Source organism: Rhizophagus irregularis, chromosome 3 (assembly GCF_026210795.1).
Source record: "Rhizophagus irregularis chromosome 3, complete sequence".
NCBI lineage: Eukaryota > Fungi > Glomeromycota > Glomeromycetes > Glomerales > Glomeraceae > Rhizophagus > Rhizophagus irregularis.
Window position 1 is genome coordinate 2686107 of NC_089431.1, and position 26962 is coordinate 2713068.

At 27.4% G+C, this 26962-nt stretch overlaps 6 protein-coding genes across 6 annotated transcripts; 1 reads left to right on the top strand and 5 right to left on the bottom strand.

Annotated features, from left to right (window-relative positions):
• The first annotated feature begins 1809 nt into the window (after window positions 1-1809).
• Window positions 1810-3907, top strand: OCT59_020662 (uncharacterized protein). The gene is made up of 5 exons (XM_025317630.2): window positions 1810-2061; window positions 2373-2489; window positions 2586-2717; window positions 2821-3080; window positions 3175-3907. The coding sequence occupies exons 1-5, from the start codon at window positions 1957-1959 to the stop codon at window positions 3365-3367; spliced, it is 807 nt and encodes a 268-aa protein (XP_025177863.1). The 5' UTR covers window positions 1810-1956; the 3' UTR covers window positions 3368-3907.
• A 1440-nt stretch (window positions 3908-5347) lies between these two features.
• On the bottom strand, window positions 5348-6604 carry OCT59_020663 (uncharacterized protein; the record flags this gene model as incomplete). Its single annotated transcript, XM_025317629.2, has 1 exon — window positions 5348-6604. One exon carries the CDS (start codon window positions 6602-6604, stop codon window positions 5348-5350), a length of 1257 nt encoding a protein of 418 aa, XP_025177862.1.
• A 6103-nt stretch (window positions 6605-12707) lies between these two features.
• On the bottom strand, window positions 12708-14221 carry OCT59_020664 (uncharacterized protein). The gene is made up of 7 exons (XM_025317628.2): window positions 14097-14221; window positions 13959-14022; window positions 13822-13874; window positions 13611-13748; window positions 13367-13542; window positions 13081-13297; window positions 12708-13003 (listed from the first exon to the last, which is right to left on the bottom strand). The coding sequence occupies exons 1-7, from the start codon at window positions 14158-14160 to the stop codon at window positions 12840-12842; spliced, it is 876 nt and encodes a 291-aa protein (XP_025177860.1). The 5' UTR covers window positions 14161-14221; the 3' UTR covers window positions 12708-12839.
• Window positions 14222-16347: 2126 nt separating this feature from the next.
• OCT59_020665 (uncharacterized protein) lies at window positions 16348-16662 on the bottom strand (the record flags this gene model as incomplete). The annotated part of the gene is made up of 1 exon (XM_025326091.2): window positions 16348-16662. The coding sequence occupies one exon, from the start codon at window positions 16660-16662 to the stop codon at window positions 16348-16350; it is 315 nt and encodes a 104-aa protein (XP_025177858.2).
• Window positions 16663-23619: 6957 nt separating this feature from the next.
• OCT59_020666 (uncharacterized protein) lies at window positions 23620-23880 on the bottom strand (the record flags this gene model as incomplete). The annotated part of the gene is made up of 1 exon (XM_025324820.2): window positions 23620-23880. The coding sequence occupies one exon, from the start codon at window positions 23878-23880 to the stop codon at window positions 23620-23622; it is 261 nt and encodes an 86-aa protein (XP_025184201.2).
• A 1170-nt stretch (window positions 23881-25050) lies between these two features.
• OCT59_020667 (uncharacterized protein) lies at window positions 25051-25889 on the bottom strand (the record flags this gene model as incomplete). Its single annotated transcript, XM_066149324.1, has 4 exons — window positions 25051-25454; window positions 25514-25639; window positions 25722-25736; window positions 25874-25889. 4 exons carry the CDS (start codon window positions 25887-25889, stop codon window positions 25051-25053), a joined length of 561 nt encoding a protein of 186 aa, XP_065990241.1.
• Between the last annotated feature and the right edge of the window lie 1073 nt (window positions 25890-26962).

Consider the following 26962-nt stretch of genomic DNA (forward strand, 5'->3'; position numbering starts at 1 on the left):
ATTGAAACCATATAAAAAAAAGTTTTTCTATTAAAAAAAGATAACGAGTTTTGATAAGATATTTAATATTCTAAATTAAGTATAGTACAATAAATAAAAGCATATGATCTCATTACATGACCTTTTTTGTGGGGGTATAAAACAAAAAAAAAATAATCATATGGTAAAGCGGATAAACTGTTCAGGAAAAGTCAAAATGAAGTCCAGGTGGGGAAATTCTTGTCATATCTTGATTTGTAAATTTCACTGCCAAGGTAAATTGTTTTTTAAGAATTAAACAAGTGTAATATCAGGTAACGGAATAATTACCTGATTGACATTCATAGCAGCTGACTGAATATCTAAAAATAAAGAAAATGAAACAAATAAATTCAATTATTAAAATGAAATCTCGGAGAAATTTTTCATTCTTTGCAAATCTTAAATGAACCTTTTATTAATAAAAAAAAAAAAGGAGAAAAAGAAAGAAAATAAATAAATTTAATGAATTTCAATTACTATTTTTATTTTATAATTAAAATGACTGATGATGTCAAGTAATAAAAAAATATAAAAAACTACTTATACAATCTGAAACGGGGAGATCAAAACTCTAGTTAACTGTAACCGATTGAGAACGTAATCTGATTATTCAAAAAGTTTGTAGATCTTTGGATCCTTGTGTAAACAATTTTTTTTTTTTTTTTTGCACTCACCGAGATGATTACTTATCTAATATATTTCATACTACATGACACAACGCTTTTAGTTTTATTATTTTCCAAATTTTTTTCACTCTCTATATGATGAATAATTGATTGAGAAAAAAGAAAAGAAAAGAATACAAGTATTTTAGTTCATTTTGTCGTTTTTGTTAGATTCTTGTGTGTCGGTTCACTTTTTTAACGAACGCCTTAAACACTGCCCCGTTACTAAATTATATGTTGTGCAATTTTGATTTACCCGCTTGTCAATAAAAAAAAACTATAAAACCGGTTTAAACCTGATTTCACTGATAACGATGACGGTACTTTTATTGATTTATTATATCGTTTGGGGTTAGAATTATTAATAAACGGTACAGTATCTGTATATTATCTGTATAAATCTGTACGGTATCGTCTATATAGAATTTCTAATTATTACAAATTATTAAGATTAGTCAAAAATGGGTTTGTATCTTTTGTATCACAATTTCACCGACTTGGAATCCCTTGAACCGTAGTAGTCCCCCCCCCCTTAATCTTATTCCTTTTTTAATAAAGTTCCTTTTTTTTACTTTTTCATTTCTTTGACAAAAATAAAAAACAATTTATTTTTATTTTTTTCATTTTGTAAAAAAGTAAAAAAAAATTTTTTCAACGTTTAAAACTTCTATTCATTTTTTTTTTTGACATGAAATGTCAAAAATTAATGAGATACCGTTTGACGAAAAAAATTGATCACCAAGAAATTTATAAAAAAAGAGGGATTTAAAATTCATGTGGTTTTACCTTAAATGCGGCGACTCATGTTAATTTATTAATCTGCTTGCATTCGTGAAACTTGTCTTATTCCGCTTTTGTGTGTCATATGAAGTAAATATTGCCGTTTTAGAAGGTATGACGTACATGAATTCTTTCTATTTTTGGATCATCACCTCAGATCGTGTGACTACCTGCCCAAAATAAAGGGAGGCTACGGGTCCTTCATCTGCATCACTTAAAGCTGTCGAGTTTTTATTGGTGAATTCAAACATCCCCAAATTTAAACATCATATTATCCCCCAAAAACTTGTTTAAACCCCCTAAATTCTATTATAAACCGTGCCACTTCTCGAGTTTTTTCCCCCCCTTTAAAAAGAAATTAAAAAACCGGGTGGACAATAACGCACTGCACAGTAAAACAAATCCACATTTTTATACCGCTTGAAAGTACAGTAAACAGATAGACAGAAAAACTTCGAAACTCTTTTATTTCTTTTAGCCGAATCAACAAATGGCTTATAACAGTCAAGATACTTCTAACTCGTACTCGCAATACAATAATATCAGTATGCCTATTCAACCTCAACAAGGTCAACCGAAAGAAAAAATACAACAGGTTGGTATTTTTAAAGATGAGCGATAAAATTTAAAAGTTTTAAGAACGAATAAGCAAAAATTATATTTTAAAAATTTATTTCGAATATATTCAAACGTAAAGTCGCGAAAAAAAAATTTCTAAAAAAATTTATATTTTTTTTTAAATTTACGTGTCAAATATACATATATAATATGTTTTTGTTTCTCTAACTTAGTTAAAACGTGTTCGTTTGAAACCATGATAAATATAGAATTTTTAATCTATTTATAGCAAATCATTTCGGTTTAATAATGATCAATATTTTTTTTTTTTTCCTTATCTACTACTAGTCATCCTTGGAATTAGAGAAGAGACAGAAAAAAATCGCACAAAATGCACATAAACGAAAGCCATTAACAATTGAATCAGAGCGTGATAAACAAAAAGCAGAACTAGAAAAGTCAGGAGTAAGTATTATAATATTATTATCTTTGATTCAAATATCATATTCATTAAATAAATGAAGTTTATATTAATTAATATATTGATTTATTATATATTAGAATGAATTGAAAAGTCTTTTAGCACAATTCGGAACAAAAGCAAAAGTCGCTGATGATATAGAAAGTGATGCTAAAAGATTACGTAGCAACATTGAAGCATTAATGGCAAAAGCGCAAGCCAAAGTCAACAAGGTTTGTCACTTATATTTAATTTATTTAATTATAACGATTTTATCCTTTATGAAAATTTTAAATGATCTAACAAATATTAAATTTATTACTATAATATAACTAGCCTATACAAGTAACACCACCACCACCACAACTATCACAGGTACCGCAGCAACCACAACCACAACCACAATCACAATCACCGGCGATGGAACAACAAGAAGGATTATTTACTTCAATATGGAATAGCCTTTTACATATAATCTTATTTCCTTTTAATCTTATAATAAACTTATTACAATTATTATACAATTCAATTAATTGGACGGTATTATTATCCTGTATATTATTAATAGAATTAATAATAATTGGTTTAATTTGGTCGTAAGTTTCATCATCAATTTATTTCTTTTGAAAAGTTTTGTCTTTTTCTTTTCATATATTAACAAAAATCATTCTTTCATTTAATTACCTGTAGTGTCAGACGAAGTCAATATACATATGCGTACGTTGAACCGTACGAGGCAGTTGTACATGGAACTTTTGGAGTTGAACAAAACACATGGGGAATATCGACGGCTGTAAATTTAATACATGATTTTATAGCAGAAGTGATGAATGGAGGTCGCGGGTTCGGCAGTCCAAGTTATGACGGTTTCGTGCCAATATAGTGTTAAATAATAAATACTTAATAATATATATAAAAATAATGAATGGGGTTGACCTCCTTCATCATATACATATTAATATACAAGTATATACATACACATTATAATGGGACAATCCTTGTTAATTTTAATATATTTTTTAGAAAATAATTAATTTTTTCCTCCTACCACCCCTTCCCCCCTTTCACTTGTACATATTGCTCTTTTTTGGTTCACTTGTTTAAAAATTTTTTTTTCCTTATTTGTATTTTTTTTGTTTAGACTGTTTTATTATAATTTTTCTTTACCCTTAATTTTCCTTGCACTTGCACAAATAGTTTATAACGTACATATAATGCATTATACATTTCACAAAATTACCTTAATTTTCATACTCCCTTCCCTAGAAAAATAATTTCATTCCCAACAAAAAAAAAAGAAAAAAAAAACTTTGATTAGTTTTTTTTTTTCACGTATCTGCTCTTCAATAAATTTCAAAAGTGTAAAAGTGTTCTATGAATTTTACACCTCAAGAAAAAAAAAAAATTTCTTGTATATATATATAGAAATTTACCTTTCGAATCTTTTGAATTCTTATTATTTTTATGTTCTCAATACTAATTTTTAATTTTCCAGTTTTCCAACTTATATGTGGCGCAGTAAACTCGCGTGGTGAGTGTTTGTTTTTAAAAGGAAAAAAAAATACTTTTTTTTTTTTGATTTTATCATCATTATTATTTATACGTGTAAAAATGGTTTGTATATTATTAGTAATAGCTCAAATTCGCGTATAAATCGCACACTTCACACGCTTTTGGGGGATTTGGTTTAAAAAACCGGGAATTATGAAAAAACACATACATTATATGTATTGTCCACAACAACGCGAAAAAAATTTACTTCTCCCTAAATTTCTAGCCCATACCCAGAAGTTCATGGTATTTGGGATTATATTAGGGAGTAAATTATAAAGACATAGTTCCAGTACACCTTCAATATTTAAATGTTAATTTGAGGGTCACTCTTATTCGTACATTTCTTCTGTGCTTCTGAGGATTTATTATTAAAGGTAAGAAAGATACTTTTTAAAATGTAAATTTCAAATGAATATAATTTAGATGTATAATATTTGTAATATTTGTAAAAAAAAAAGCAATGAATAAAAAACTTTTTAAACAGAAAAAAATATTTAAAATTTCACGAAATATTTTCTTAAATGACCGTTATAATGACAAAAAAAAAAACCCGATAAATACGCGCTTTTAATTAAATTTAACAAAAAAAGAATTTTAATTAACCGAAATAAATTATTTGTTTATATAAAAAAAATTTGGCGAAGTTTTTTTAATTAGAAAAAAAAAAGATCGGTGCCGTGTAATCCTCGTGTTAAAGTGCATTGTTTGTTTTTTTTAACTACTGAAATCTAGTCAGTTTTTATTGTTTTTTTTTACATTTTATAAATGGGCGGTATCAAAAGTGGTGACGTTTTTACCGATTTATCACTGATAATTATGACAGATAATTTGTTACAGATAGTCATCGGATAGATCTATGAAACAAAAAATAGTCCGATTTGGTAATATGTAATTTATTTTCCACGTGTTCTTATTATTAACAAAAAAACAAACGGTAACGGTGTGATTTCCCACGGAGGCTATAATCGATATTACGGAAATTAAATGTTAAAATATCAGTCGACCGTTTCAAGTGATAATTATGAATTGTCTGATGATATGCAGATAACATTTTTGAAATCCTCCGAAATTCCGACTTTATCAGAATTAACTCTTTACAAGTTATAACAGGTTAAAATGGAATAAAACATAAATATCAATTTGGTAAAGAAAACGTTTATGGAAATAATTATTAGATTATTAGTTACATGTTGGACAAAATAATTAATTTCGTAATTTTGAATAACAAATTTATTAAAAAAAAAAATTTTTTTTTTTTTTTTTTATATACAGATATATAAATTACATATACATTAAAATTAATAATAATCTATTTTAATAGTTCATCTAAAACTTTTGGATTTGTTTGAAGATTATGCCTTATTTTTACCATATCAATTAGAAATTTATTGATAGGAGTAGGAATATCGTAAAATTTTCCTAATTTCACAATATAACCATTTAAATAATCAATATCAGTCAGAAAATTTTTTTTAACATCTTGTAACATAACAGATTCATAATGGCGAGTTTTAATACAAATTTGAAATACAGCATCGATTAATCTTTCAGGTGCAAATCTATTTGATGGTTTCATCCCAAGGTATTCTCTATGTTTTCTTATAACAATTGAAGTTTCTTCACAAATTGGTCTCATAGTTTGTTCGGCTACTTTATTAAATAATAACGCACCATTACGTATGGAATAAATTGATGTAAGTGGATCAATTACAGCATTCAATGCAAGATTTTCAAGTTTACGATTAATTAAATTCACGTATTTAACACATCTTGCATTAAGCTCTGGAATTCTTGAAAACGATCTTATTACTGATTTTAAAGTATCTACTTCTATCTCTGATCCTTTATTATCATCATCATCTGCTTCCGTTGCTGCTGTAATTGTTTTCGATTCTTCAGTTTTATTATCCATTTTCTCATTTGGTAATGATATTTCGTCCAAATCTTCATTATTATCTTCCAAAGACTGTGAATTAATATTTAATTCTTTTTCTTTAATTTCGTCAAAACGTCTAGGAACAATCCCAAGATCAATTTCACCAAAACCCGAATGTATCAATTTAAATTGGGAACCAAATTTGGCTTTTTTATAAGCATGATGAGAATTTAAAGCAATTATAATATTTGGTCTACTAGCTTCATCAAAAGAATAATAATCTCTCATTAATTCTTCATAACTTCCCAGTCCATAAGTGAATAATACAATTGTACTCGTTGGCGATAATCGATGAAAAATTCTTTGATAATATTTACTAAATTCATGAGATTTAAGTGTAACTATAAGTTTGCTTATACGTAAATGTGGTGGGCATAGTTCGTTTGGATATTGAGGATCAATTACATTTCCATAATCACCCTGTAAACATTCTGCTTGATATCCTTTTGTTACTTCAACTTCTGGTTCAAATTCTTTTGTAACTTCGATCGTACGATTAAGTTTATTGAACATATTAAGTGTTGTTGGATCTCTTATTAACAAAGTAACTTTGTTTCCATTCTTTCTAAGAAAATGTGCGAAAAGAGAACCATAATTTCCGACTCCAAGTACATGCCAACGTGCCACCATTTCATTGAAATTACAGAAAGTTAAAAAAAAAAATTTTTTTTCTGATTTGATATCACATGAAATCGCGTGTTCACGTGTTGTTGATCACTCGTGATTGCTTATCAATGAAAATCCTATGATAAGATTTACACCTTTCTCTCATGTATTTATCTGCAACTAAGAAATTTATCTTGGCAGACACTTGCATCGTTGGCTAAAGCAATGAAAAATTACTGCTAAAACGTGGTACTCACCTTTACAACATTTCTTGCATTTTTCCAGAGTTTCCCAAAATGAAATGCTGATAACACCACCACCGCCGCCACCAAAATATTTAAAAATATACACCAAAATTACTTGCAGAACTGATTACTAAATGTTGGGATGCTAAAGCCCAACTGCTAAAGAATTATATCAAAAACTTGAAAAATTATGCACAGCAAAAAGAAGACCTTGAACGACAGAAACAACTCCTCAGCTCTCAATTTCCAACCTACAAACTTGTTAGAAACAGCTATTCCAGGGTGAAAGAAAATTCATGAGAGCTGTAATTGAACACTAAATGTTGCACTAATCATTTAACTGTTGAACATTCAGAATCTTATTTTTTTCAACAACTATTACTTAGAATACCTGTCCAAAGTGAAACTGATTTAAAGAAACATTATTTAACATATAAAGCTCAATTTGAAGCTGAATTTCCTGAAGAGTTTTCTTTAACTTTAAATTATATACATGACTTAACACAATGTACTGATATAATTGGATAAGCAATAGATGAAGCAGTAACTGAGATTATTAAATGAAATACTAAATGTGTGCAAGATGAATCTATTGATTCTCTATCATTTGAACTTACAAAGATCTATGACAAACTATAGCTCAAAATTTTCATCTTCAATATGAGACCATTTCTACATCACCTATCTGCATCACTCCGTCAATGATAAAACGAAAAAATAAGAAAGATTATTCAAAAGACAGTCAAAAAAATGCTTAGCCAGGCACATTAATGATTTTGCCAATATCTAATAGCCAAAGCAGAAGAATTAGGAGTTCATATCTGATATTATTATCCAAAACAAAGCCTATATAGGCTATACCTCTAAAACTTAGCTGGTGTGTAAAAATTCAAAAAATTGGAAGGTCTGAAGTGTATAATTGCCAAAATTGTTTCTCTGAACATTACTTGTGAAGTCTTGATTCTCTTCAGAGATCATGCAGGAAATAGTAGTTTACTTAGCATTACATATTATTGATGTATTACAATCCATCCGCGCATCAAAATAAATTTTTAGAAGTGATTACCAAAGTAAATCATATTCCTTTTATCATCAAAATCATGTGTTCCAATAATCATATTCATTTCTTAAGAGTTCGCAGCCTTATACTAACTGCTGAAAATTCATTCACTAATTGCAAATTTGAATAAACTAATTATGGCAATAATCAACAACTTTAAATAATACCTGACGATATATTGAGTTAATAGTGACACGTTTCATTTACTAAAGATAATTAACAAATTCTACCTTAACTCCTTAAAAGTTATAAATTCTTAATTTGATTTAATACGTTCAATTTTATTTCTTCTTTATTTTTCTGATTTTTTTACCGTATTTTTGCTGGCAAAATTATGGCAATAATCGCAACTTTAAATAATACCTGACGATATATTGGAGTGGAATAGTGACACGTTTCATTTACTAAAGATAATTTGAACAAATTCGCCTTAGCTTCCTTAAAAGTTATAAATTCTTAATTTGGATTTAATATGTTCAATTTTTATTTCTTCTTTTATTTTTCTGATTTTCTTTTACCGTATTTTTGCTGGCAAAATACGGTAAATAATTGAACTAATACGATTATTATTTTCTAGGAATGATTTAAATCATTTAATAATGAACAAACAATCAGAAATTGAACTTGATAGCTTTATTCAAGATTTACTATAAGGAATATTAGTACATGATAATGTAATAAAATTAATTTAATAATGAAAACTAATAATAAATTTCAGGCATATTTTAGTTTTGGGTTGGAATTCAAAAATCAAAGCATTTCTAAAACTGAGTTTTACGGAAGTTTTAATTTTATTACTCATATTTAGACCATTAGAAATAGTTTCAAATTGAAATATGATTCTTTACATCATTTTTTTTTATACAGAAAGAAAAGAATCTTTGGATATATAACATTTAAATATTAATTTTTTCTTCTTCCAGTATTTTAAGAGAATACAAAAGCATAAGAAAACTGGAACAAATAATGGTTTACTGAATTTGAGCTAGATTTATTTTATCTATGAAAACAAATGAAAATAAATTGATAAGCTATATTAATAATGATTCAAAATGTGCTTTAAAAGGTAGTTTAAAAGGAGACTTATAAGAAAATTTAAAAGATAGTTCAGAAAATAGTTCAAAAGATAACTTTAAAAAAGGATTAATAGAAGGTTTGAAAAATATTTTAAGAAAAAGAATATTTATATTCTGATTCAATAGCTAACAAAAAATTTATTGCAAAATTATTATTAAATAATAATATCAAAAAATCTAAAATTTTAAAATACAGCAAAAAAAAAACATTTATCATATATATATTTTTATTATAATTGTTAAAATCCTTCATATATCCATATCCTTCATATTATTTGAAGAAAAAAGAAAAGTAGAATTTTTAATTTTTAAAGCTAAAAATTAGTTTATATATTATATAAATTAAAGTAAATTCATTAAAAATAAATTTTACTATATATGAAATATTGGAAATTTTTAAAAAATTTAATATATCAAGATGAAATTTTAATAGAGTTTCTAATGGATCAGTTCAGGTTGAGTTAAATTAATTACTTAACCTGAAGTATCAGGTTCAGATTAAGTTTTAAGTTATATAAAAAAAAATTAAAAATTCAGTTTTTTTTCAATTTTTTCAATAATTAGTAATCAGAAATTTATAAAATATAATTCATTAAATTTATTTCACCAAAACAAATCTAATGGTAATTAAATCATTAAAATTAGTATGATATTAAAGAATTTAATAGAATTCCAGATATCTACAATACATATAACCTAATCTTAACAATTAAATTTGATGAAATTTAAATCACTACTATTCATTAAAAAAAAAAGATAAACATAAAGTATAAACGTACAATGATAAATCAGATTGAGCTTAATAAAACTATATTTTTAAATTTCTCGTAAAGTATTTTTTAATAAAGTAATAGCAATTTAAAGTTGAAATATTTTACTATTAAATTAAATATTTGGCCATTTTATTCTGACCAAAATTACATGTAAATCTGATTAAAATTACTTTCATTTAATTATTAACTATGTAAATCTGGCTAGAATTAAAATTATAACTTAAATTAAATAAATCTAATCAATAAAATTACAGGTTAAGTATTACATAATGTAAAAAATTTAGCCGCTTAAAAATTTTTTTTGTTAGAACTAGGTTGTATATATTGTAATATAAAACTTATACTGTGATACTAATAATTTGAGCAAATTGATCTCTTTTTAAAAATTAATATTAAACTTTACAAAATAAAAAAAAGGTAATCCAAATCTGAATACTAGATTTTGAAATAATTGCAAAAAATTATTCATATTATCCAAATTATATATTTTGGGCTGCCATAATTATAAGTAAAATTCCAAATTCAATTATGGCATTTCAAATTATAATTATAGCATTTCAAAATAATTTGGGCAACATGTATACAAAAATGAAAAATAAAAAAAAAGCAAATTGGTAAAAAGTCAGTTATGAACTCTATACTAGATGTTTGAAATTCTGATTTAATATATATTTTGCATTCATATAATTATACTTTAAAATTTTAATAATAAAATTAAATATGACAGTAATTAAAAATGTTTATTAGATTCATTTTAATGAAATGAATTTAATGGTAGTTATTTATTTTATTTTAAATAAATTAATATAACAAAATATTAAAGTTTCTTTCCAAAAGAAAAATATAGGGAACTCAAGACTATTGTTAAATCAAAAAGAATAGCATTAACTATTGCAGCCCTTTTTTTAGAAATATTTGTTAATGAATTTTACAACATTATTTGGCAACCACGTTGTAAGGCAGTAGCATAATGGGAACATACTAAAGGCATAAAAAGCAAGACCTAAGAAAAAGGCCATCAGCACATCAACACATTGTATACAAACGGATTCCAACTTTACGCATTTAGAAGAGGGTACATATGATTTGGAAAGAAGGAAAATTTTGAAACATAATGAACAGTGGTCAATAGCATTAGAAAAAACAAAACAATACATAAATCAATTTATTAAAGAAGGAAATAGGGTTCTTTGGAAGGTATATAATAACACAAAATTGTACAAATATAACATAACCTCTTTTTTTTTCTTCTTTTAGAGGGTAGTGAAAGCATTTACTTAAGCCTTACAATATAATGATTTTATATAATTCAATAGCTACTATTGAAGGATATAGATGAATTTTATAGGGTGATGGTAGGGCACGGAAGCAATCTTAAGGATGGGGAACTGGTTTGGAGTTTTAATAAATTAGTTATATAACAGATGCTTTTGTATCATTACATATAATTAATAAACTTACAAATTGCACTACCTTGGGAAAAAAAAAATATAACAAAATATTTAATTTTAAATTTTTAAATAAAAATTTCAGATTAGATCATCAGATTAAGCAAGCTGATCTATTCAGAACTCTAAACTCAAATTTACTATTAAATTACCAAAATTTAGTATTTTAGTAAAAATTTATATAAATTAAGATAAATTTACTTTTAGTAAATTAATTTTAAATTAATCCCTGGTGAATATAAAATTAATTTATATTATATTCTAATTTTTAATTTGTATTATTAAAATTAATTATTAATAATTTGTATTATTTTAGTAATTAAAATAAATTTTTACCAATTTAATATAAAATTTACTATATTAACTAAAATTTATAAATATAAATTAAGCCAAAAGTTATTTTTTTATTCTATTTATTAGAGTATAAATTTTATTAACAATTATTTTACTTATTATTAAATTTAGAAAACTTAAATTTAAGCAAAATTTTTAATATTAATTAATTTTTATATTTATTAATTTTCAATCAAAACTATTATATGAATATAACAAGTTTTTTTTCTATTTCATATATCAGTTTTTACATGCATACTTTATTAAAATTGTAAAATCCTTTTTCACTGATATCTATTGTTATTTTAGTTTTAATACAAAACTGTTTATTTTATTTTGTAAAAAATAATATGTTTAGTATATAAAAATTAGTACATATATGTTTAGTAATAAATCACTATGTTTAGTAAGAATATGTGTCGTCTTATCTGCTTAAATTCATATGCATTATCCCAAAAAATAATCTGCGACCACTATTTCACTCCAACGTTTCTGTTCGAAAAAAATATATGAATAATTTACTTTTTCAAATTAATAACTGAAAATTAATTTGAATTTATTATTCGTAGCAAATTATAGAGAACTTAAAACAATTAATATTTTAATGGTAATTAATGTTGATAAATAGGTATACGTACAATTTCCACCACGAAGAGCCAATACTAAATGAAGAACTACACCGGATTTTATGCCGTAGTCCTTAACTGTCTTTTTATCATCTTTTAATTGTTTGCCAGAATAAATGATACACTGTTGAGCTGGTGGAATCCCTTCTTTTTCTTCTAAACGTTCTTTGATTTTTTCTACCGTATCTGAATTTTCAATGTCGAGTTCAAATTCTTTACCAGTAATAGTTACGATTTTAATAATAAACATTTTTGGTCAATTTATGGATGGCCTGAGAAGTATAGATTAAGAGGGCAGTTCGTTAGAATAGTATGAAAGTTTGTCAATTTATCTTTCAAAAAATAATATAAAAGATAGAGATTGAGATTTTTTTTAAGAAACTGTCTAATTAATGATTTTAATGTTAATAAGATTCTTCATTTTAGGTAATGTGAATGATTAATGCGGGCCTGTAATGTATATAGCCGAGGAGAATTTATCAATGCGTTATGATATTACACGTAAAGTCGCAACCTATATGAGCTTTTCTATATATTAAGGTATATCTGAATTCAAGAGTAATGTGTGTTACGCCTACTGCGCCTTGATTTTATGATACAAAATTTTATTTAAAATAAGCTATGATGTGAATTACTATATTAATATACACTTATTATAAGTGAGAGGTTAGAATGAAAGGCGATCAATAACTTAATAACTAATGTTTATATTGAATAATCTGTCCACCTTCCCAACTTTCTTCAGATTTCAAAGTTATATATTCTGCAACATGACCAGGTTCAACACAAACCATTTGTTTATATTCATCATCATCAAAATCTGACATACCTTTTGCCTTATCAATCCATGGATTCCATACAACTGAAAAAATGTGTTTTCGTTAATAAAATAATTTTTTTTTTGATAATTTTTTTTAAAAAAAAAAATTTATAACATACCCGAATCCTTTAAATTAATTCTTTGTAAGAGGAAAGCCTCATTAGATTCGTCACTTATATTTATTTTGATTATTTCAGTTGGAACATTTCCATAAATTCTATCTGTCTCTTGGGTAAATTTTACAGATTTATCATTATCGACGACCGTTATAAAATTTTTCACTTTATCAATGTATGAGATATTCTGCAATCCTTCAACTGATACTTTAGAAATATCCTATTGTAAGTAAATTAAATTAATATATTTAATATTCAAATACAAATTTACGAATAAATAATAACTTACTGGAACAGAATAATAAGTATGCAAAAGGACGTTAAAATCAAACGGTGCAGTATCTTCATTCTTTACTGACAAGTTAGTTTTTAATGTATCATCGTTAAGAGTTACAGTGAAAATTAGTTTAAACTTTTTGGGCCAATCTTTTTGTAGATTTTCGGGAACCTGAGAATTATTTAATCCTTTAAAAAAAAATTATGAAAGTAAGCAAGAATGGACCATGCAAAATAAATGTATTATTATTTCTTACCAAATCTGACAGAAACTTCAGATTCATTATCAACTGAAACCCCATTCCATTCAAATTTTGAGATACGAGCCAAACCATGTTGTGGAAGTGCAGCAGTTTCAGCAGATGAATCAGTTGCTTTAGCAAATTGAGGGAAAACTATGACAATATTTGGGTTAATCAAAGAAAAATAGAACGAATTTTCTCTAGTATATTGAATAAATTTAATTACTTATGGGAATTCCCCCACGAATTCCTTTAGTTCCATCAAGAAGAGATTTCTTACTAATAAACAAAATTGAATTAAGACAATAGCTAATAATTCATTTAATTCATTAGAAATATCTTCCAACAAGTATTGAGTTTTACCTCAAAAATAAAAGCTCTTTTCCGCGATATTTCCAACTGGTAACAGTTGCACCAAAATAATATACTAAAGTACAAAAAAGAACGTTAGGTGTTTTGCGGTATTAAACAAGCAAACAACGAATGTTGACTTATGTGTACCTTCTGCGGAGGAGCCTTTGGAGTCTTTCAAAATAACTTTGTCTTCTAGAACTTCGACTGGCATATTTGAAATATTTGAAAATATCCGCAAGACAATCGATAATAGTAAAAATAATTAATCAGCGCGTAAATAGGCCTGGAATTCAAACCGAGGAGAATATAAATAGGAATTTTTTCTAAATATTAATCAAGATAGGGGTGGGAAGCTTTAGCTTTTTTTTATATAAGGGTGACGTTAAACAGAATTTTAAATTGTAATAGCTTTAACTAAATTAAGGTTATAGCAGGGTAGCAATTCATGAATCGAAGGGAAGGATAATCTGTTAAGCCAGTTAAGCCTAAGCCGTTAAGGACCCTGATAATGAGAAAAAAAAACGGATTTCCTTTTCGTCTTCATGATAGCGTTAAACTTAACTCCGTGCGTACGTTAATATCGTACACATGATGCGTAAGTTAAAGGATGCTCTTCATGGATACTGTACTATCGTTAACGTATGAAATAATTTGTATACTGCCGTATGTTGGAATTTTCGAAAGTAAATATGAAGAATAATGCTATCTACAATTGTGATGGCCATTCCGAATAGGTGTCAGATTATATTTGCGTTTTTGTATTAATAAAGATATAAAAGAGAATAACTATTTACTAGTACATGATAATTATAGCTTGATTCATGGACATGTCCTCTCCCACAAAGATTACACCAAAATTTTTTCTTCAGAATTAATTCAACACTTCTTTATTATCTTTAATAAAAGCTTGAAGCTTTTGCATCCTACAGAAGTAAGAATTATTATATAAGTAATACCCTGAAAAAAGTGCTTCAATAGTTAGATCTACAGGTAAATACAACTTTTTCTTTTTATGATCTTTCAACAATCAAGACAGCAGGTATCATCATACAGGTGTTTTAGTATCTAATATATAGGCCATAATGAACTTTTGGCCAAATTTACTCTTTTTTATTAAAACTCAAAATCATTTTTTGCAAATATTTCAAATATATAATTAGATTTGTATTAATCCTATTTGTATATATATCTGAACAAATCCCTTTATAAAATCTTTCTTTTTAACCAAAAATCCTACTGGTTTGAATAATATTTTATTGTATATTTAGTGATTTAATTTTGATAACCTTTTTTTAAGCACATAGTGGAAGTGTCAAGGGATCAAGCAGGGTGAGTTCATCATCTCGCTTATCAATCTCTAAATCTGAGTGAACATTGGATATTGCAGATTTATTTGAGACCTCCCCTCCAGCATCAAGACCGGTAATACCATCCGTAGAAGCATTTGCCATTTCTAGGCCTATCACTCCTATACTCCCTTTTTCTCACAAAGTGCGAAGGTTATCAATGTCACTATCAATAACAATTACTCTGATGCTTCAGAAGTTAAGCAGGATTAGAATTTTTCTTTAATGTACTTAACAGTAGAATGATGTTTTAGCAAATTTTAGTATTTTTTTACGACTGCAAGTGTGTATATTAAAGGCGCAATAGATTACAAAACAAATGTATTATTATTCATTAATGACACTTGTATAATAAAGAATAAATTACAAGTCTCTGGGACTTTGCCAAATGCACCATTAGCACAGTTTTATTTATTCAATGAGCAGATCAGACAACATATACATGTGTTAAAAAATGAAAGCCCTATTGGGTGAAACTTTATTAATTACAAAGCGATCATGCAAAGCGCAGGAATTTGGGAAAATGATTACGAATAAAATGCACATGCAAAAATGTATTATTTTTCTGATGGTAGAATTTGGATACAATGTCCAAACTCATCAAAAATGCGCAGAAGCTGAATCAGCATCTGGTTAAATTTATTTCCCAAAATAACTGGCACTTCATAAGTCATTGTATATATGACTATTTGATGGTAGAGTCTGGAGTCTGGACATGATGTTCAGGCTTAGCAAATCATTTTTCATGATGTTTTGGCAATCATATACATTTAAAAAATAAAGCCCCAATATGAAAATACATGTGAACAAAATTCTGTTTTTTCTGGTAGTAGAGTCTGAACACTGTATCCAAGCTCGACTTAATTGCACAGAAGAAATGGCACAGTATATTAACAATCCTTTCGTTTTAAGATTTCAGCTATTATATAATCCTTTTCATTCTTAATTAGATTTAAGATGAAATCTGAAGAAGTAGATTTTATCTGTGCTATTTTTTCTTTGCCTATACTATTAAAAAGCTTATAAACCTTTTCGAATCTCTTCATCCTTTTTCACAAAACTTTATCAGAACATTTTGCTTTAGAAATTGCTTTTTTGACCTTACTTTTAACTAATGCTTGAGATCCATCCTTACCATGCTTGAGTTTTAATTTCTTGTATTGTTTAAATACAGCCTTTCCAAAATCAAAATAGCTGTAAATAAGACCTTGAAATGCATCTTCATTTTTAGATTCAGCGCTATCAATCTTATCATATAGTTGCAAAAAATCGCTGGTTTTGTTTTCACTTGCTTCTTCTTCCAAGTTCTCTTCAGTTACATTTGATACCACATCAGTTAAAAATTTTTTGATAAGTTTTTTTAGCATACTCGATACTTTCTTTCTACCAGTCTTTTCACTTTCTTGCTAGACGATTTTTCAGTAGATGCTGGAATGCATTCTTAACGACGTACGTTTTTTCCTGTACATCGATTTGGATTCGATGTTAGCAAAGCTAATTAATTCTGATATCGTTTCGGACGAACACTGGTCAAAATAAAAACTTTCGGTCATGTGACAAATCAGCTGATCTGTCACACATTTTGGCCAAATTTCAGAAATTATTAAAAATTGGCCAAATTTTGACATATATGATTTATAGTCGATTTATTGAATTATTTAATCAAACGTTACATGTTACGCATTATACTATTAAAAGTTTAAAAAAGGATCATCCTTTTTTAAACTTTTTTTAATTTTTTTCTTCCCTTTCCTTTCTTTTCCTTTGTTCCCCTTCCCTGTTTCCCCTTCTTCCCCTTTCCCTTCCTTCATTCTCCTTTCCCTTTCTTCCCTTTTTCTTCCTTCCCCTTCCCCCTTTCACTTTTTTTACTTTTTTTTTATAGGTTCAACTTTCGGTGGGCTTCCGAAGTACAGAAACTCCAAAAATTCGTAAGTACGAATACTTTGGAGTTTATTTTATTTTTTTTTTAATATGAACGGTTACTAACCGTTCTTTTTTCTTTCTTTTTTTAGGTTCGGCCATTCGGGTGACTTCCAAAAAATGGAAAAAACCAAGTTTCGTAAGTTCGAAATTTGGTTTATTTTTTTTTAATATTATGAACGTTTATTAACCATTCTTTTTCTTTTATTTTTTATAGATTCGGCATCTCAGGTAGGGCTTCTGAGTTTTGAAGAACGAAAAAAACCAAGATTCGTAAGTATATACGAATCTTGGTTTTAATTTTTTTTGTTTTTTTTAATTTTATTAATGAACGGTTACTAATAACCATTCCTTTTTTTATTTTTTAGGTTCAAATGGGCTTCCGAAAAATGAAAACCTAAAGGTAAAGATTCGTAAGTACAAATCTTTACTTTATATTTTTTTTTTGTTTTTTCTTTATTATGAACGGTTACTAATAACCGTTTTTTTCTTTATTTTTTTAGGTTCGGGTGGGCTTTCGAAGAACGAAACTCCAAAGGTAAAGATTTGTAAGTACGAATCTTTACTTTATAATTTTTTTTTTAATTTTATTAATAAACAGTTACTAATAACCGTTCTTTTCTTTTTTTATAGGTTCGGGTGGACCTGAAGAACGGAAAAAGGAGAACCTTTAAGATTCGTAAGTAATATACTTACGAATCTTTTTTTTAATGTTATGGAATGGTTACTAACCGTTCCTTTGATTTTTTTTTATAGGTTCAGGTGGATTTCTGTCTTTCCAAGGAACGGAAAAAACTAAAGATTCAGTATGAATCTTTGTTTTTTTATTTTTGTTTATTATTACAAACGGTTTCTAACCATTTTTTTTTTTTTAGGTCAGTGTCTTCTGAAGAATGGAAAAAACCAAGATTCGTAAGTATGAATCTTGGTTTTATTTTTATTTTTTTTTTATAATATTAACGAATAGTTACTGATAACCGTTCTTATTTTATTTTTTTAGTTCAGTGGGCTTCCGAAGAACAACAGAAAACCAAGATTCATAAGTAAGTACGAATCTTAGTTCTTTATTTTATTTTTTATTTTTATTTTTTATTACTACGAACAGTTTACTAATAACCGTTCTTTTCTTTTTGTAGGTTTCGGGATCTTTAGAAAAAGTGGAACCAAGATTCATAAGTACGAATCTTGGTTTATTTTTTATTTTTTTAATATTATTATGAACAGTTATTAATAACCGCTCTTTTTTTTCTTTTTATAGGTTTAAGTATGCGAGTGGATTCCGATAAACAGAAAAAACCAAAGATTCGTAAGTAGAATCTTGGGTTTTTTTGCTTTTTTTTAATATTATGGAACGGTTACTAACCGTTCTTTTCTTTTTTTTATAGTTTTGATGAGTTTCCAAAAGATCAAGATTCATAAGTATATACGAATACATGAATTATATAATTGTAGAATTGTAGATTAGCAATATTTATTTGTAATATGCATTTATAAATAAAGTTGTGATTTTATTGCAAATATCAAATAAAATGAGTTGTGGCAGAATATTAGTAAATAAATTTAGTACAAATTTGCAATATAAATTAAGTAACACTCGGAAAACTATTCACCAAAATTTGCTATCTGAAATTGTTCCGAATGTTAACTGAATTTTAGCCAAAATTTCAAGCCGAACTTTAGGCGAGTGGCAGCGAATTGCAGCCAAAAAATCTGCTAAAGTTTGACCAGCATTAGACCATAAATCAGCCTAAAATCGGCTGGCTGAATTTTGGCCGATTTGGACTATTTTGACCAGTGGAAGGACAGGTAGGACACATCTTGTGAGAATTCTTGATGTAATCGTAATGCACAATATGCTTGCAAGGTAAAAAAATGGTTGGTTTTGTAAATTCTAGGAAGATTTCTTCAGAGCATTTTTCACATATAGGATGTTGGATTTGACTGCTAGTATCCTTTAAAAGAGGCCCGTTAAAGCGAGGTAGAATCACGTGATTTAAAATTATTATGATTTGATAAATTTTTTATAAACTAAAATTAAAGTGAACTTGAAAATCATTAAATAAGTGTATTTCAGCTTGCTCCACAAGTTTACTTAAGGAGAAAAAGTGGATTTTGAACAATGTTTTTGACTTTACATATGAGCAAACGAATTTTGCTAATCATACTCAAAAAAGGATAGATCAATTTTAACGAAATTGAAAAAGTTGAATAAATCAAAAACGGTGTTCTAAACCTCATTTTATGCTCTAAGTAAACTTGCAGAACAGGTCAAAATGCATTTAATATATGTTTATTTGGAAGGTTTTATATATAATAAAAAGTTTTATTTAAAAAAAAGAAAAATTTCGAAAGTCACGTGATTCTACCTTACTTTAATGGTCCCCCTTTAAAATCAAGTCATCCAAATTGTCAGAATTGCCAGGTGTAGTGCTAATAACCTCAATAGGGCTGGTTATCTGGTCAAAAGTTTCTTTAGTGATCCCAGTAGTCTTGAACGAACTTTGTTTCTTTTTGCCTAATAATCCTAATTCGTTCATTAGTGTTATATCATCATCTACGGGAATTTAATTTCCTGAATTCACTGACTTGAAGATAGTATTTTCATCAGTAGTTGAAGGTTTGTCTTATAATCAGAGTTCTGGAGAAAGAAAAGTTTCAATAACTTTGTTACACTTCTTATTCAGACAAATTGCCTCTCCATTTACCAAATGCTTTTCGAGACATTTCTGATTTCACACAAAGCTAAAGTAAATTCTTTAAATGGTAAGAATTTCTGAGGTAAGTAAAGACCTTCTCTACATAACAAACATGGGTCTACTTCTGAAAAAACAGTATTTTCAGGAAGAATATTTGTACTTTTGAAAATATTAATTGCAAAAGCTTTGATAGGATTTGTATACATGTTGCCCGCTTTTGATTACTAACCAGAGAATAAGCGATCAAAAAAGGTCTGTCTTTCATATCACTTGTAAATTTCGCAGGAGAAGATATTCCCTTTGGGATTAATTTTTACCAGCAATTACGCATTGCATTTCGTCATTTTGTTAATCCTCCTGCAAATCGATAAAAATGATTTCATAATTAGCATACACATTCCCAAATCCTTTCATGTATATGAAAGTTGCTGAAGCTAAAAATGGTGTCACAAATAAGTAATTGTGGAATATTTGCGATATGTGGTATTGCAAAATATTGCAGATTTTGAAGTCTATATATCCACAATTCCGCAATCCGTAATTAGACGCAATTCTGCAATTTTTTGCAATTTTGCAAATGATCTGCAATTTCATAATTAATTGCGGAATTGCAGATCATTTGCAGAATTGCAGATTACCTGCAAAAAAAAGAATAATTTTTTTTAATAAATGTAATTTTTTTAATTAATTAATAAAAAAACTGATTTCTTCTTATTACTAAAAGTAAAAAAAATTCAGTTTTTCATTAATAAAATTTTTTAAAATAAATCATTTATTTTTTAGAAAAAATATACTGGCCGGTTAATTCGATGGTTGTTAATATTAATAGTTAATGATCTGGATTAGATTATCGGATAGCATAGTACAAATCACATAAGAATTGCATTACGCAATTTTAAATTTTTTTTTTCATTTTAAAAAAAACAATACTGTTTTTTTTTGTAAATTCTGGCCTAGAACTTGGAAATGAAGACCGGTGAGTATTTTAAGGGGAGGAAGTGGAGGGGTTTTTTTTTTGTTTTTTTTTATGTAAGAACGTTTATTAACGTTTTTTTACTTCTTTTTTTTGTAGATTTCAGCCTGGAACTTGGAAATGGAGACCGGTGAGTATTTTAAAGAAAGGGGAAGCAGTTTTTTGGTTTTTTTTTTATGTAAGAACATTTATTAACATTCTTTTACTTCTTTTTTTGTAGATTTTGGCCTGGAACTTGAAACTTGAGACCAGTAAGTATTTTAAAGGGGGGAATGGGTTTTTTTTAGTTTTTTTATGTAAAAATATTTATTAACGTTCTTTTACTTCTTTTTTTTGTAGATTTCAGCCTGGAGCTTGAAAATGGAGACCGGTGAGTATTTTAAAGAAGGGAGTGGGTTTTTTTATTTTTTTATATAAGAATATTTATTAACGTTCTTTTACTTCTTTTTTTGTAGATTCTGGCCTGGAACTTGAAAATAGAGACTGGTAGGTGTTTCTAAAGAGGAAAGCAGGGGTTTTTTATGTAAGAACATTTATTAATGTTCTTTTACTTCTTTTTTTTTGTAGATTTTGGCCTGGAACTTAGAAATGAAGACCGGTGAATATTTTAAAAGAGAAAGTAGGTTTTTTATTTTTTTATGTAAAAACGTTTATTAACGTTCTTTTACTTCTTTTTTTTTGTAGATTCTGGCCTGGAACTTGGAAATGAAAACCGGTGAGTATTTTAAAGAGAGGGAAGCAGTTTTTTTTTTTATGTAAGAACGTTTATTAATGTTCTTTTACTTCTTTTTTTTGTAGATTCTGTCCTGAAACTTGGAACTTAAGACCAGTGAGTATTTTAAAGGGAAGGACACTGGTAAAAAAATGATTTATCCTACACATATCTTACACATATTGGGTACTCAAAATGTAGAAAATCATACACAAATAATACACATATCATACACATATCGGGTACTAATATATATATCATACATATATCAGGTACCTGATAGGTATACTATATATATAAGTACCCGATATGTATATGATATGTGTATTATTTGTGTATGATTTTCTACATTTTGAGTACCCGATATATGTAAGATATGTGTAGGATATGTGTAGGATAGACCATTTTTTTACCAGTGGGAGTGGGTTTTTTTTGGTTTTTTTATGTAAGAACGTTTATTAACGTTTTTTTACTTCTTTTTTTTTTGTAGATTCTGGTCTGGAATTTGGAAATGAAGACCAGTGAGTATTTTAAAGGGGAGCGGGTTTTTTTTATTTTTTATGTAACGTTTATTAACATTTTTTACTTCTTTTTTTTGTAGATTCCAGCCTGGAACTTGGAAATAGAAACCGGTAGGTATTTCTAGAGGAAAAGCAGGTTTTTTATATTTTTTTTATGTAAGAACATTTATTAACATTCTTTCACTTTTTTTTGTAGATTCCAGCCCAGAACTTTGATTAGTATTATTAAGTTCATCATTGTTATCTGTATTTGATTTAGTTTTTGGTGCAGTTGCACCATTTCAGAAATTATGGTTTATTGTTTTTAATAAATAATAAATAAATAAATTTATTAAAAATTTTTTTTTGATTAAATTTATATTTATAAAACCAGTGTGTTTTTTATTAATTATCATTAGAAAAAAATTTAATTATCAGCCAATTAGAATTGCAGAATTGCGGGTTGCTAATCGCAATTCAGCTCAAAAATTCGCAATATTGCGAATTTTGGAAATTATTTGCGAGCCCATCCTTAGCTGGAGTGTTAAGCTGAAAGAAAAATATCCATACCTGAATATTGTTTTATTAATAGCGTGGCCAAAAACAGCCAGAAGTGCTAAAGCATGACACAAAAATAAATGCAAATCAAGTCAAAAAAAATAATGCAAATATATATGTGATTCACACATCACACAGTCCCTGTTCATTTCGGCAAGAATTTTACCAAATATCTTCTGCACATTTCAGGTAATCTATCTCACATGATTATTACGACAATAATAATAACCTGATTTTTATGTAATCTATTTTTGACCAGACACTAAATTTAAGATAAGTAAATTTAGAGTATTATATTAGTTATGGAATAAAACTTACCAATTGATTCTGATATTAGTGTTGTGGATGGAGATTACAAACTTTTGAAGGCTCTAGGGTTAATAGTTGATGATGAAGAAACTGAGATAGTTAATGGGAATGACAAATTCGAGGTGGATGAAGATGATGATGATTAGGGACCGATGATGACGAAATATATAATGGGTTGGCTCATCATCGTAATATTATTTTTAGGGAATTCACCAGGCCGTCCAGGCATCTTTTAGATATTTCTGAGCAAGCAAAAAATGGATTATTTGACACATTTTCTAAATCTGATGTATTTGGATTGTTAAAACACATTAATGTCTGTATAATGCAATAAACAAAATTGGCATATAACATTTTTTATGTATAATACAATCATACCACCCATATTCATGCATAGTACACAAGTTAAAAAATAAAATCCAATTTGTGAATAACAAATATTTTATTTATTATAATGATGAACTATCAAACATGCTAAAGTAAGAAAAGTAAATTATAAAGTGTTAGGTTGTATACATACATTATGATGTTTTTCCACTAACTCTACTAATTATACAACCTTTTCATTTGACACTAATAACTTAAAAAAAGTTAATAAGATTTCTGAGTAAGTTGTCATAATTTGCTTCATTCGCTTCCTGATAGATTGTAGCTCACTATTCTAAAGAATTTCCATGAGAAAACCAAAAAGTTTTAATTTCTTGCAATTGTTTTTTAAAGTTTCTATTTTCAAGTACCTTATCAAAGGAAAACCTCTCCATTACTGGATTATGAAATATCAGGTAAAGTGATCGTACCAAACATATGAAATCCATTCTTGAATTATAATTAATTGCTTTGTTGTTATCCAATGATTCCAGAATATCATCTGGCATACATTTAAGCACTCCAGCGAATGGCATATTATCACCTTCCATTACACTGTATCTCCAGTCAGCAATCAAAATGTTTCCATTATTATCACGAAGAAAGTTGTATTTTTGAAGGTCCCTATGTACAATGTGGTATTGTGAATGAACAACTTTAAGGGTTTTGATAATTTTTTTAATATCTTCCTTTCACAGATTTTTGACTTTCATACAAAAAAGAGTCATAACCAGGGTATTTATATTGCTTAGAAGGAGTTTTGGAATATGCGGTAAATTCAATTCTGAAAGTCGAGTCAATGCATTCCTTTCTTGTTTAAAACAAAACAAGTATTCATTCTTTTTTGCTATTTTTACAACTACAAGTTCTTTATTGCTGTCAATTCCTTCGTATATAATGCTAGTTCTTCCTGCACTAATAGATTGATTCAGAGTTATAGTAACACTGTCAAAATTTAATGATGGTTCAACCTAAGAGGACTCCATAATTATCATTAAGTATTTCCATCCTGTTGGAGGTTCAGAATCAGCATATTTGTAAATTCTCAAATGCTGTGTATTGATACATAAATTGATTATCGCTAGTTTTAGTTATCTTATAGATAGGTATAATAATGCAATCTGTCAACACCACATATTAGGGATGATTATGGTTCAATGAACCGCGGTTTGAACTGAGTCAACTCGACTCATGGTTCAGTTTGCTCGTACTCTGAACTGAACCGCTGAACCACGGTTCAGTTCAAGTTGACTTAGTTTAAACTGAACTGAACTGAACTGAGAATTGTATTTAATGATTATGTAATATCACTATCTCTTTAAAAGGTAAATCATTAAAATTAATTATTAATTTAACAGCAATTAACATTTAAAAATTTTTATATTTATATATACAAAATTAAAAATTTTCACATTTGTATACAAAATTATTCAATATACTAATAAAAATAAAGAATTGAAAATTTTATATGATCAGCAAGACTTAAATTATAAATTTTAGTTTATTATACAATCCAATAACATGGATATTCAATAGTGTCTTGTTAAAATTGCCCAAATTAAACCTTTAATATGAACCGGTTCAGTTCACTGAACCGAACTTTTGAACTGAACCATGGCTCAGTTCATTCAAGACGTAAATCGAACTGAACCGGATCAGTTCAGTTCAGTTCGAGTCATGATCATCTCTATCACATATACATGTTGTTTTCGTGACTGAAGTTAGATCACTTTTTCATCAAATGCTATTGCATGTTCTACATCTGCATTTGCAAATTGGCTGGTTTGGCTGGTTCGCTTTCTTATTTCTCCAATGGCTGCAACATTCAACAGATCTAAAGGTCTTCTTTTTTGGATGAATATGAAATCTGGTTTTTGAGTATTCAGTAACGGTTTAAGATATGTATCTGCAACTATAAGTTTTGTTCCCCTCGTCCTCTTTAATTCATTGCATTCTTCTATAAAGTATTCTTGCCATATGTCTTCAATTTTAGAAGCGTCAGGTTGATCCTGAAACCTTCCTCTCATACCTTGTCTGCATTGTGTTGTGGTCAATGTAAATGGAAAAGCCATTTCATTACCAATGGATTTCATCTGTTTATTTTTTTCAGTCTTCATCATAATACCTAAACATGAATAATTAAATAGCATCTGCAGAAAATGGTTGATGGGCTAAATGACATACCTGGTGAACTTAACCATGACTCTGCAACATAACGTACTCTCTTCACTTCACTTCTAAGACTGCCTACTTGTTGTATGACAACTTGCTCAAATTCTCTTTTCAGAGAAACTATGTCAGGAATATTACCTTAAAAGAGTTTAGAGTTTAAAATTATTGTTAGGGAATGAAAAAGTTCGCATTGACCAAAAATTTATTACAACTCACTTACCAATACCAGGTTGCTCTACGATAACGCGAATGTGTTTTTTGGGCGGGTTTGATGATAAGAAGCAGGAAAGAAGGACCCCGGAAAATACTTATATAGGTAAGGTCCCAAAAATATTTTTTATTATGATAGTAGCTCTAAGCATAGGTTTTTACTATGATCGCTAAGCATTGTTGATATCTAACCTTAAAAATTATATAAAAATAAGCAAATCAATCTTCTAACCTAATTAAATTTTTATTATAACACATATAATTTATAAAATATATTTATTAATTAATATATTTTATTAAATCCAATTTTAAATATGTTGTGAAGCTAAACTAAACATAATATACAAGTAGATTAACAATATTCAATTAATAAAGTTAATAAACAGTAAAAGAAAAATTCGAAATTAATACTATAACAAAAAATGTAAATTTCTCCATAAGTATTATACTTACACCCATAAAAATTAATATGTAGGTAGTTTCGACCTTGCTGAACAATTTTCAATTAATTTAGAAAGTCGATTTCATTTGACCAAAGAGGTGTAATTACGCTCTGAAGTTGTAAACGGAGAAATGAAAAATTCGGAAGTTAGTACCGTAATGAAAAATGCACTTTTCTCCATAAGTATTATACCCACACTCATGAAAATTAATATATAAGTAGTTTCGCCCTTGCTGAACAACTTTCAATTAATTTAGAAAGTCGATTTCATTTGACTGAAGTGGTGTAATTACGCTCTGAAGTTATAAACGAAAAAGTGAAAAATTTAAAAGTTATTACCGTTAAAAAAAATATGCTTTTCTATATAAATATCATACTTAGCCTTATGAAAATTAAAATACAAGTAGATTTAACTTGCTGAACAAACTTACTTAAACATAAAAGATAATTTGATATAACCAAAGTGGTGAGTAGTGAAATTATATTTTAAAGTAAAACATATTTATAGTAATTTTATTTAACAAAATAAACATGTATAATATAGTAATTTTATATTAAAATAATACACTGAGTTTAATAAAAATTAAAAAGATACTATTGACAGATAATTAATAAAACATTGAAAAAAAAAAATTTCATCAAAAAAAAATTTTTGTTTATGTATTTATATAAAATTGTGAAATGTAGTACAAAATTAACACTCACCGTTAGTGAAAATAAAATAAAAATTAATTATAAATTCAATATATAATATTTTAAAAAGTTATATAAATATGAAAAATAAGCAACTAAAAACTCTTAGTATTTTA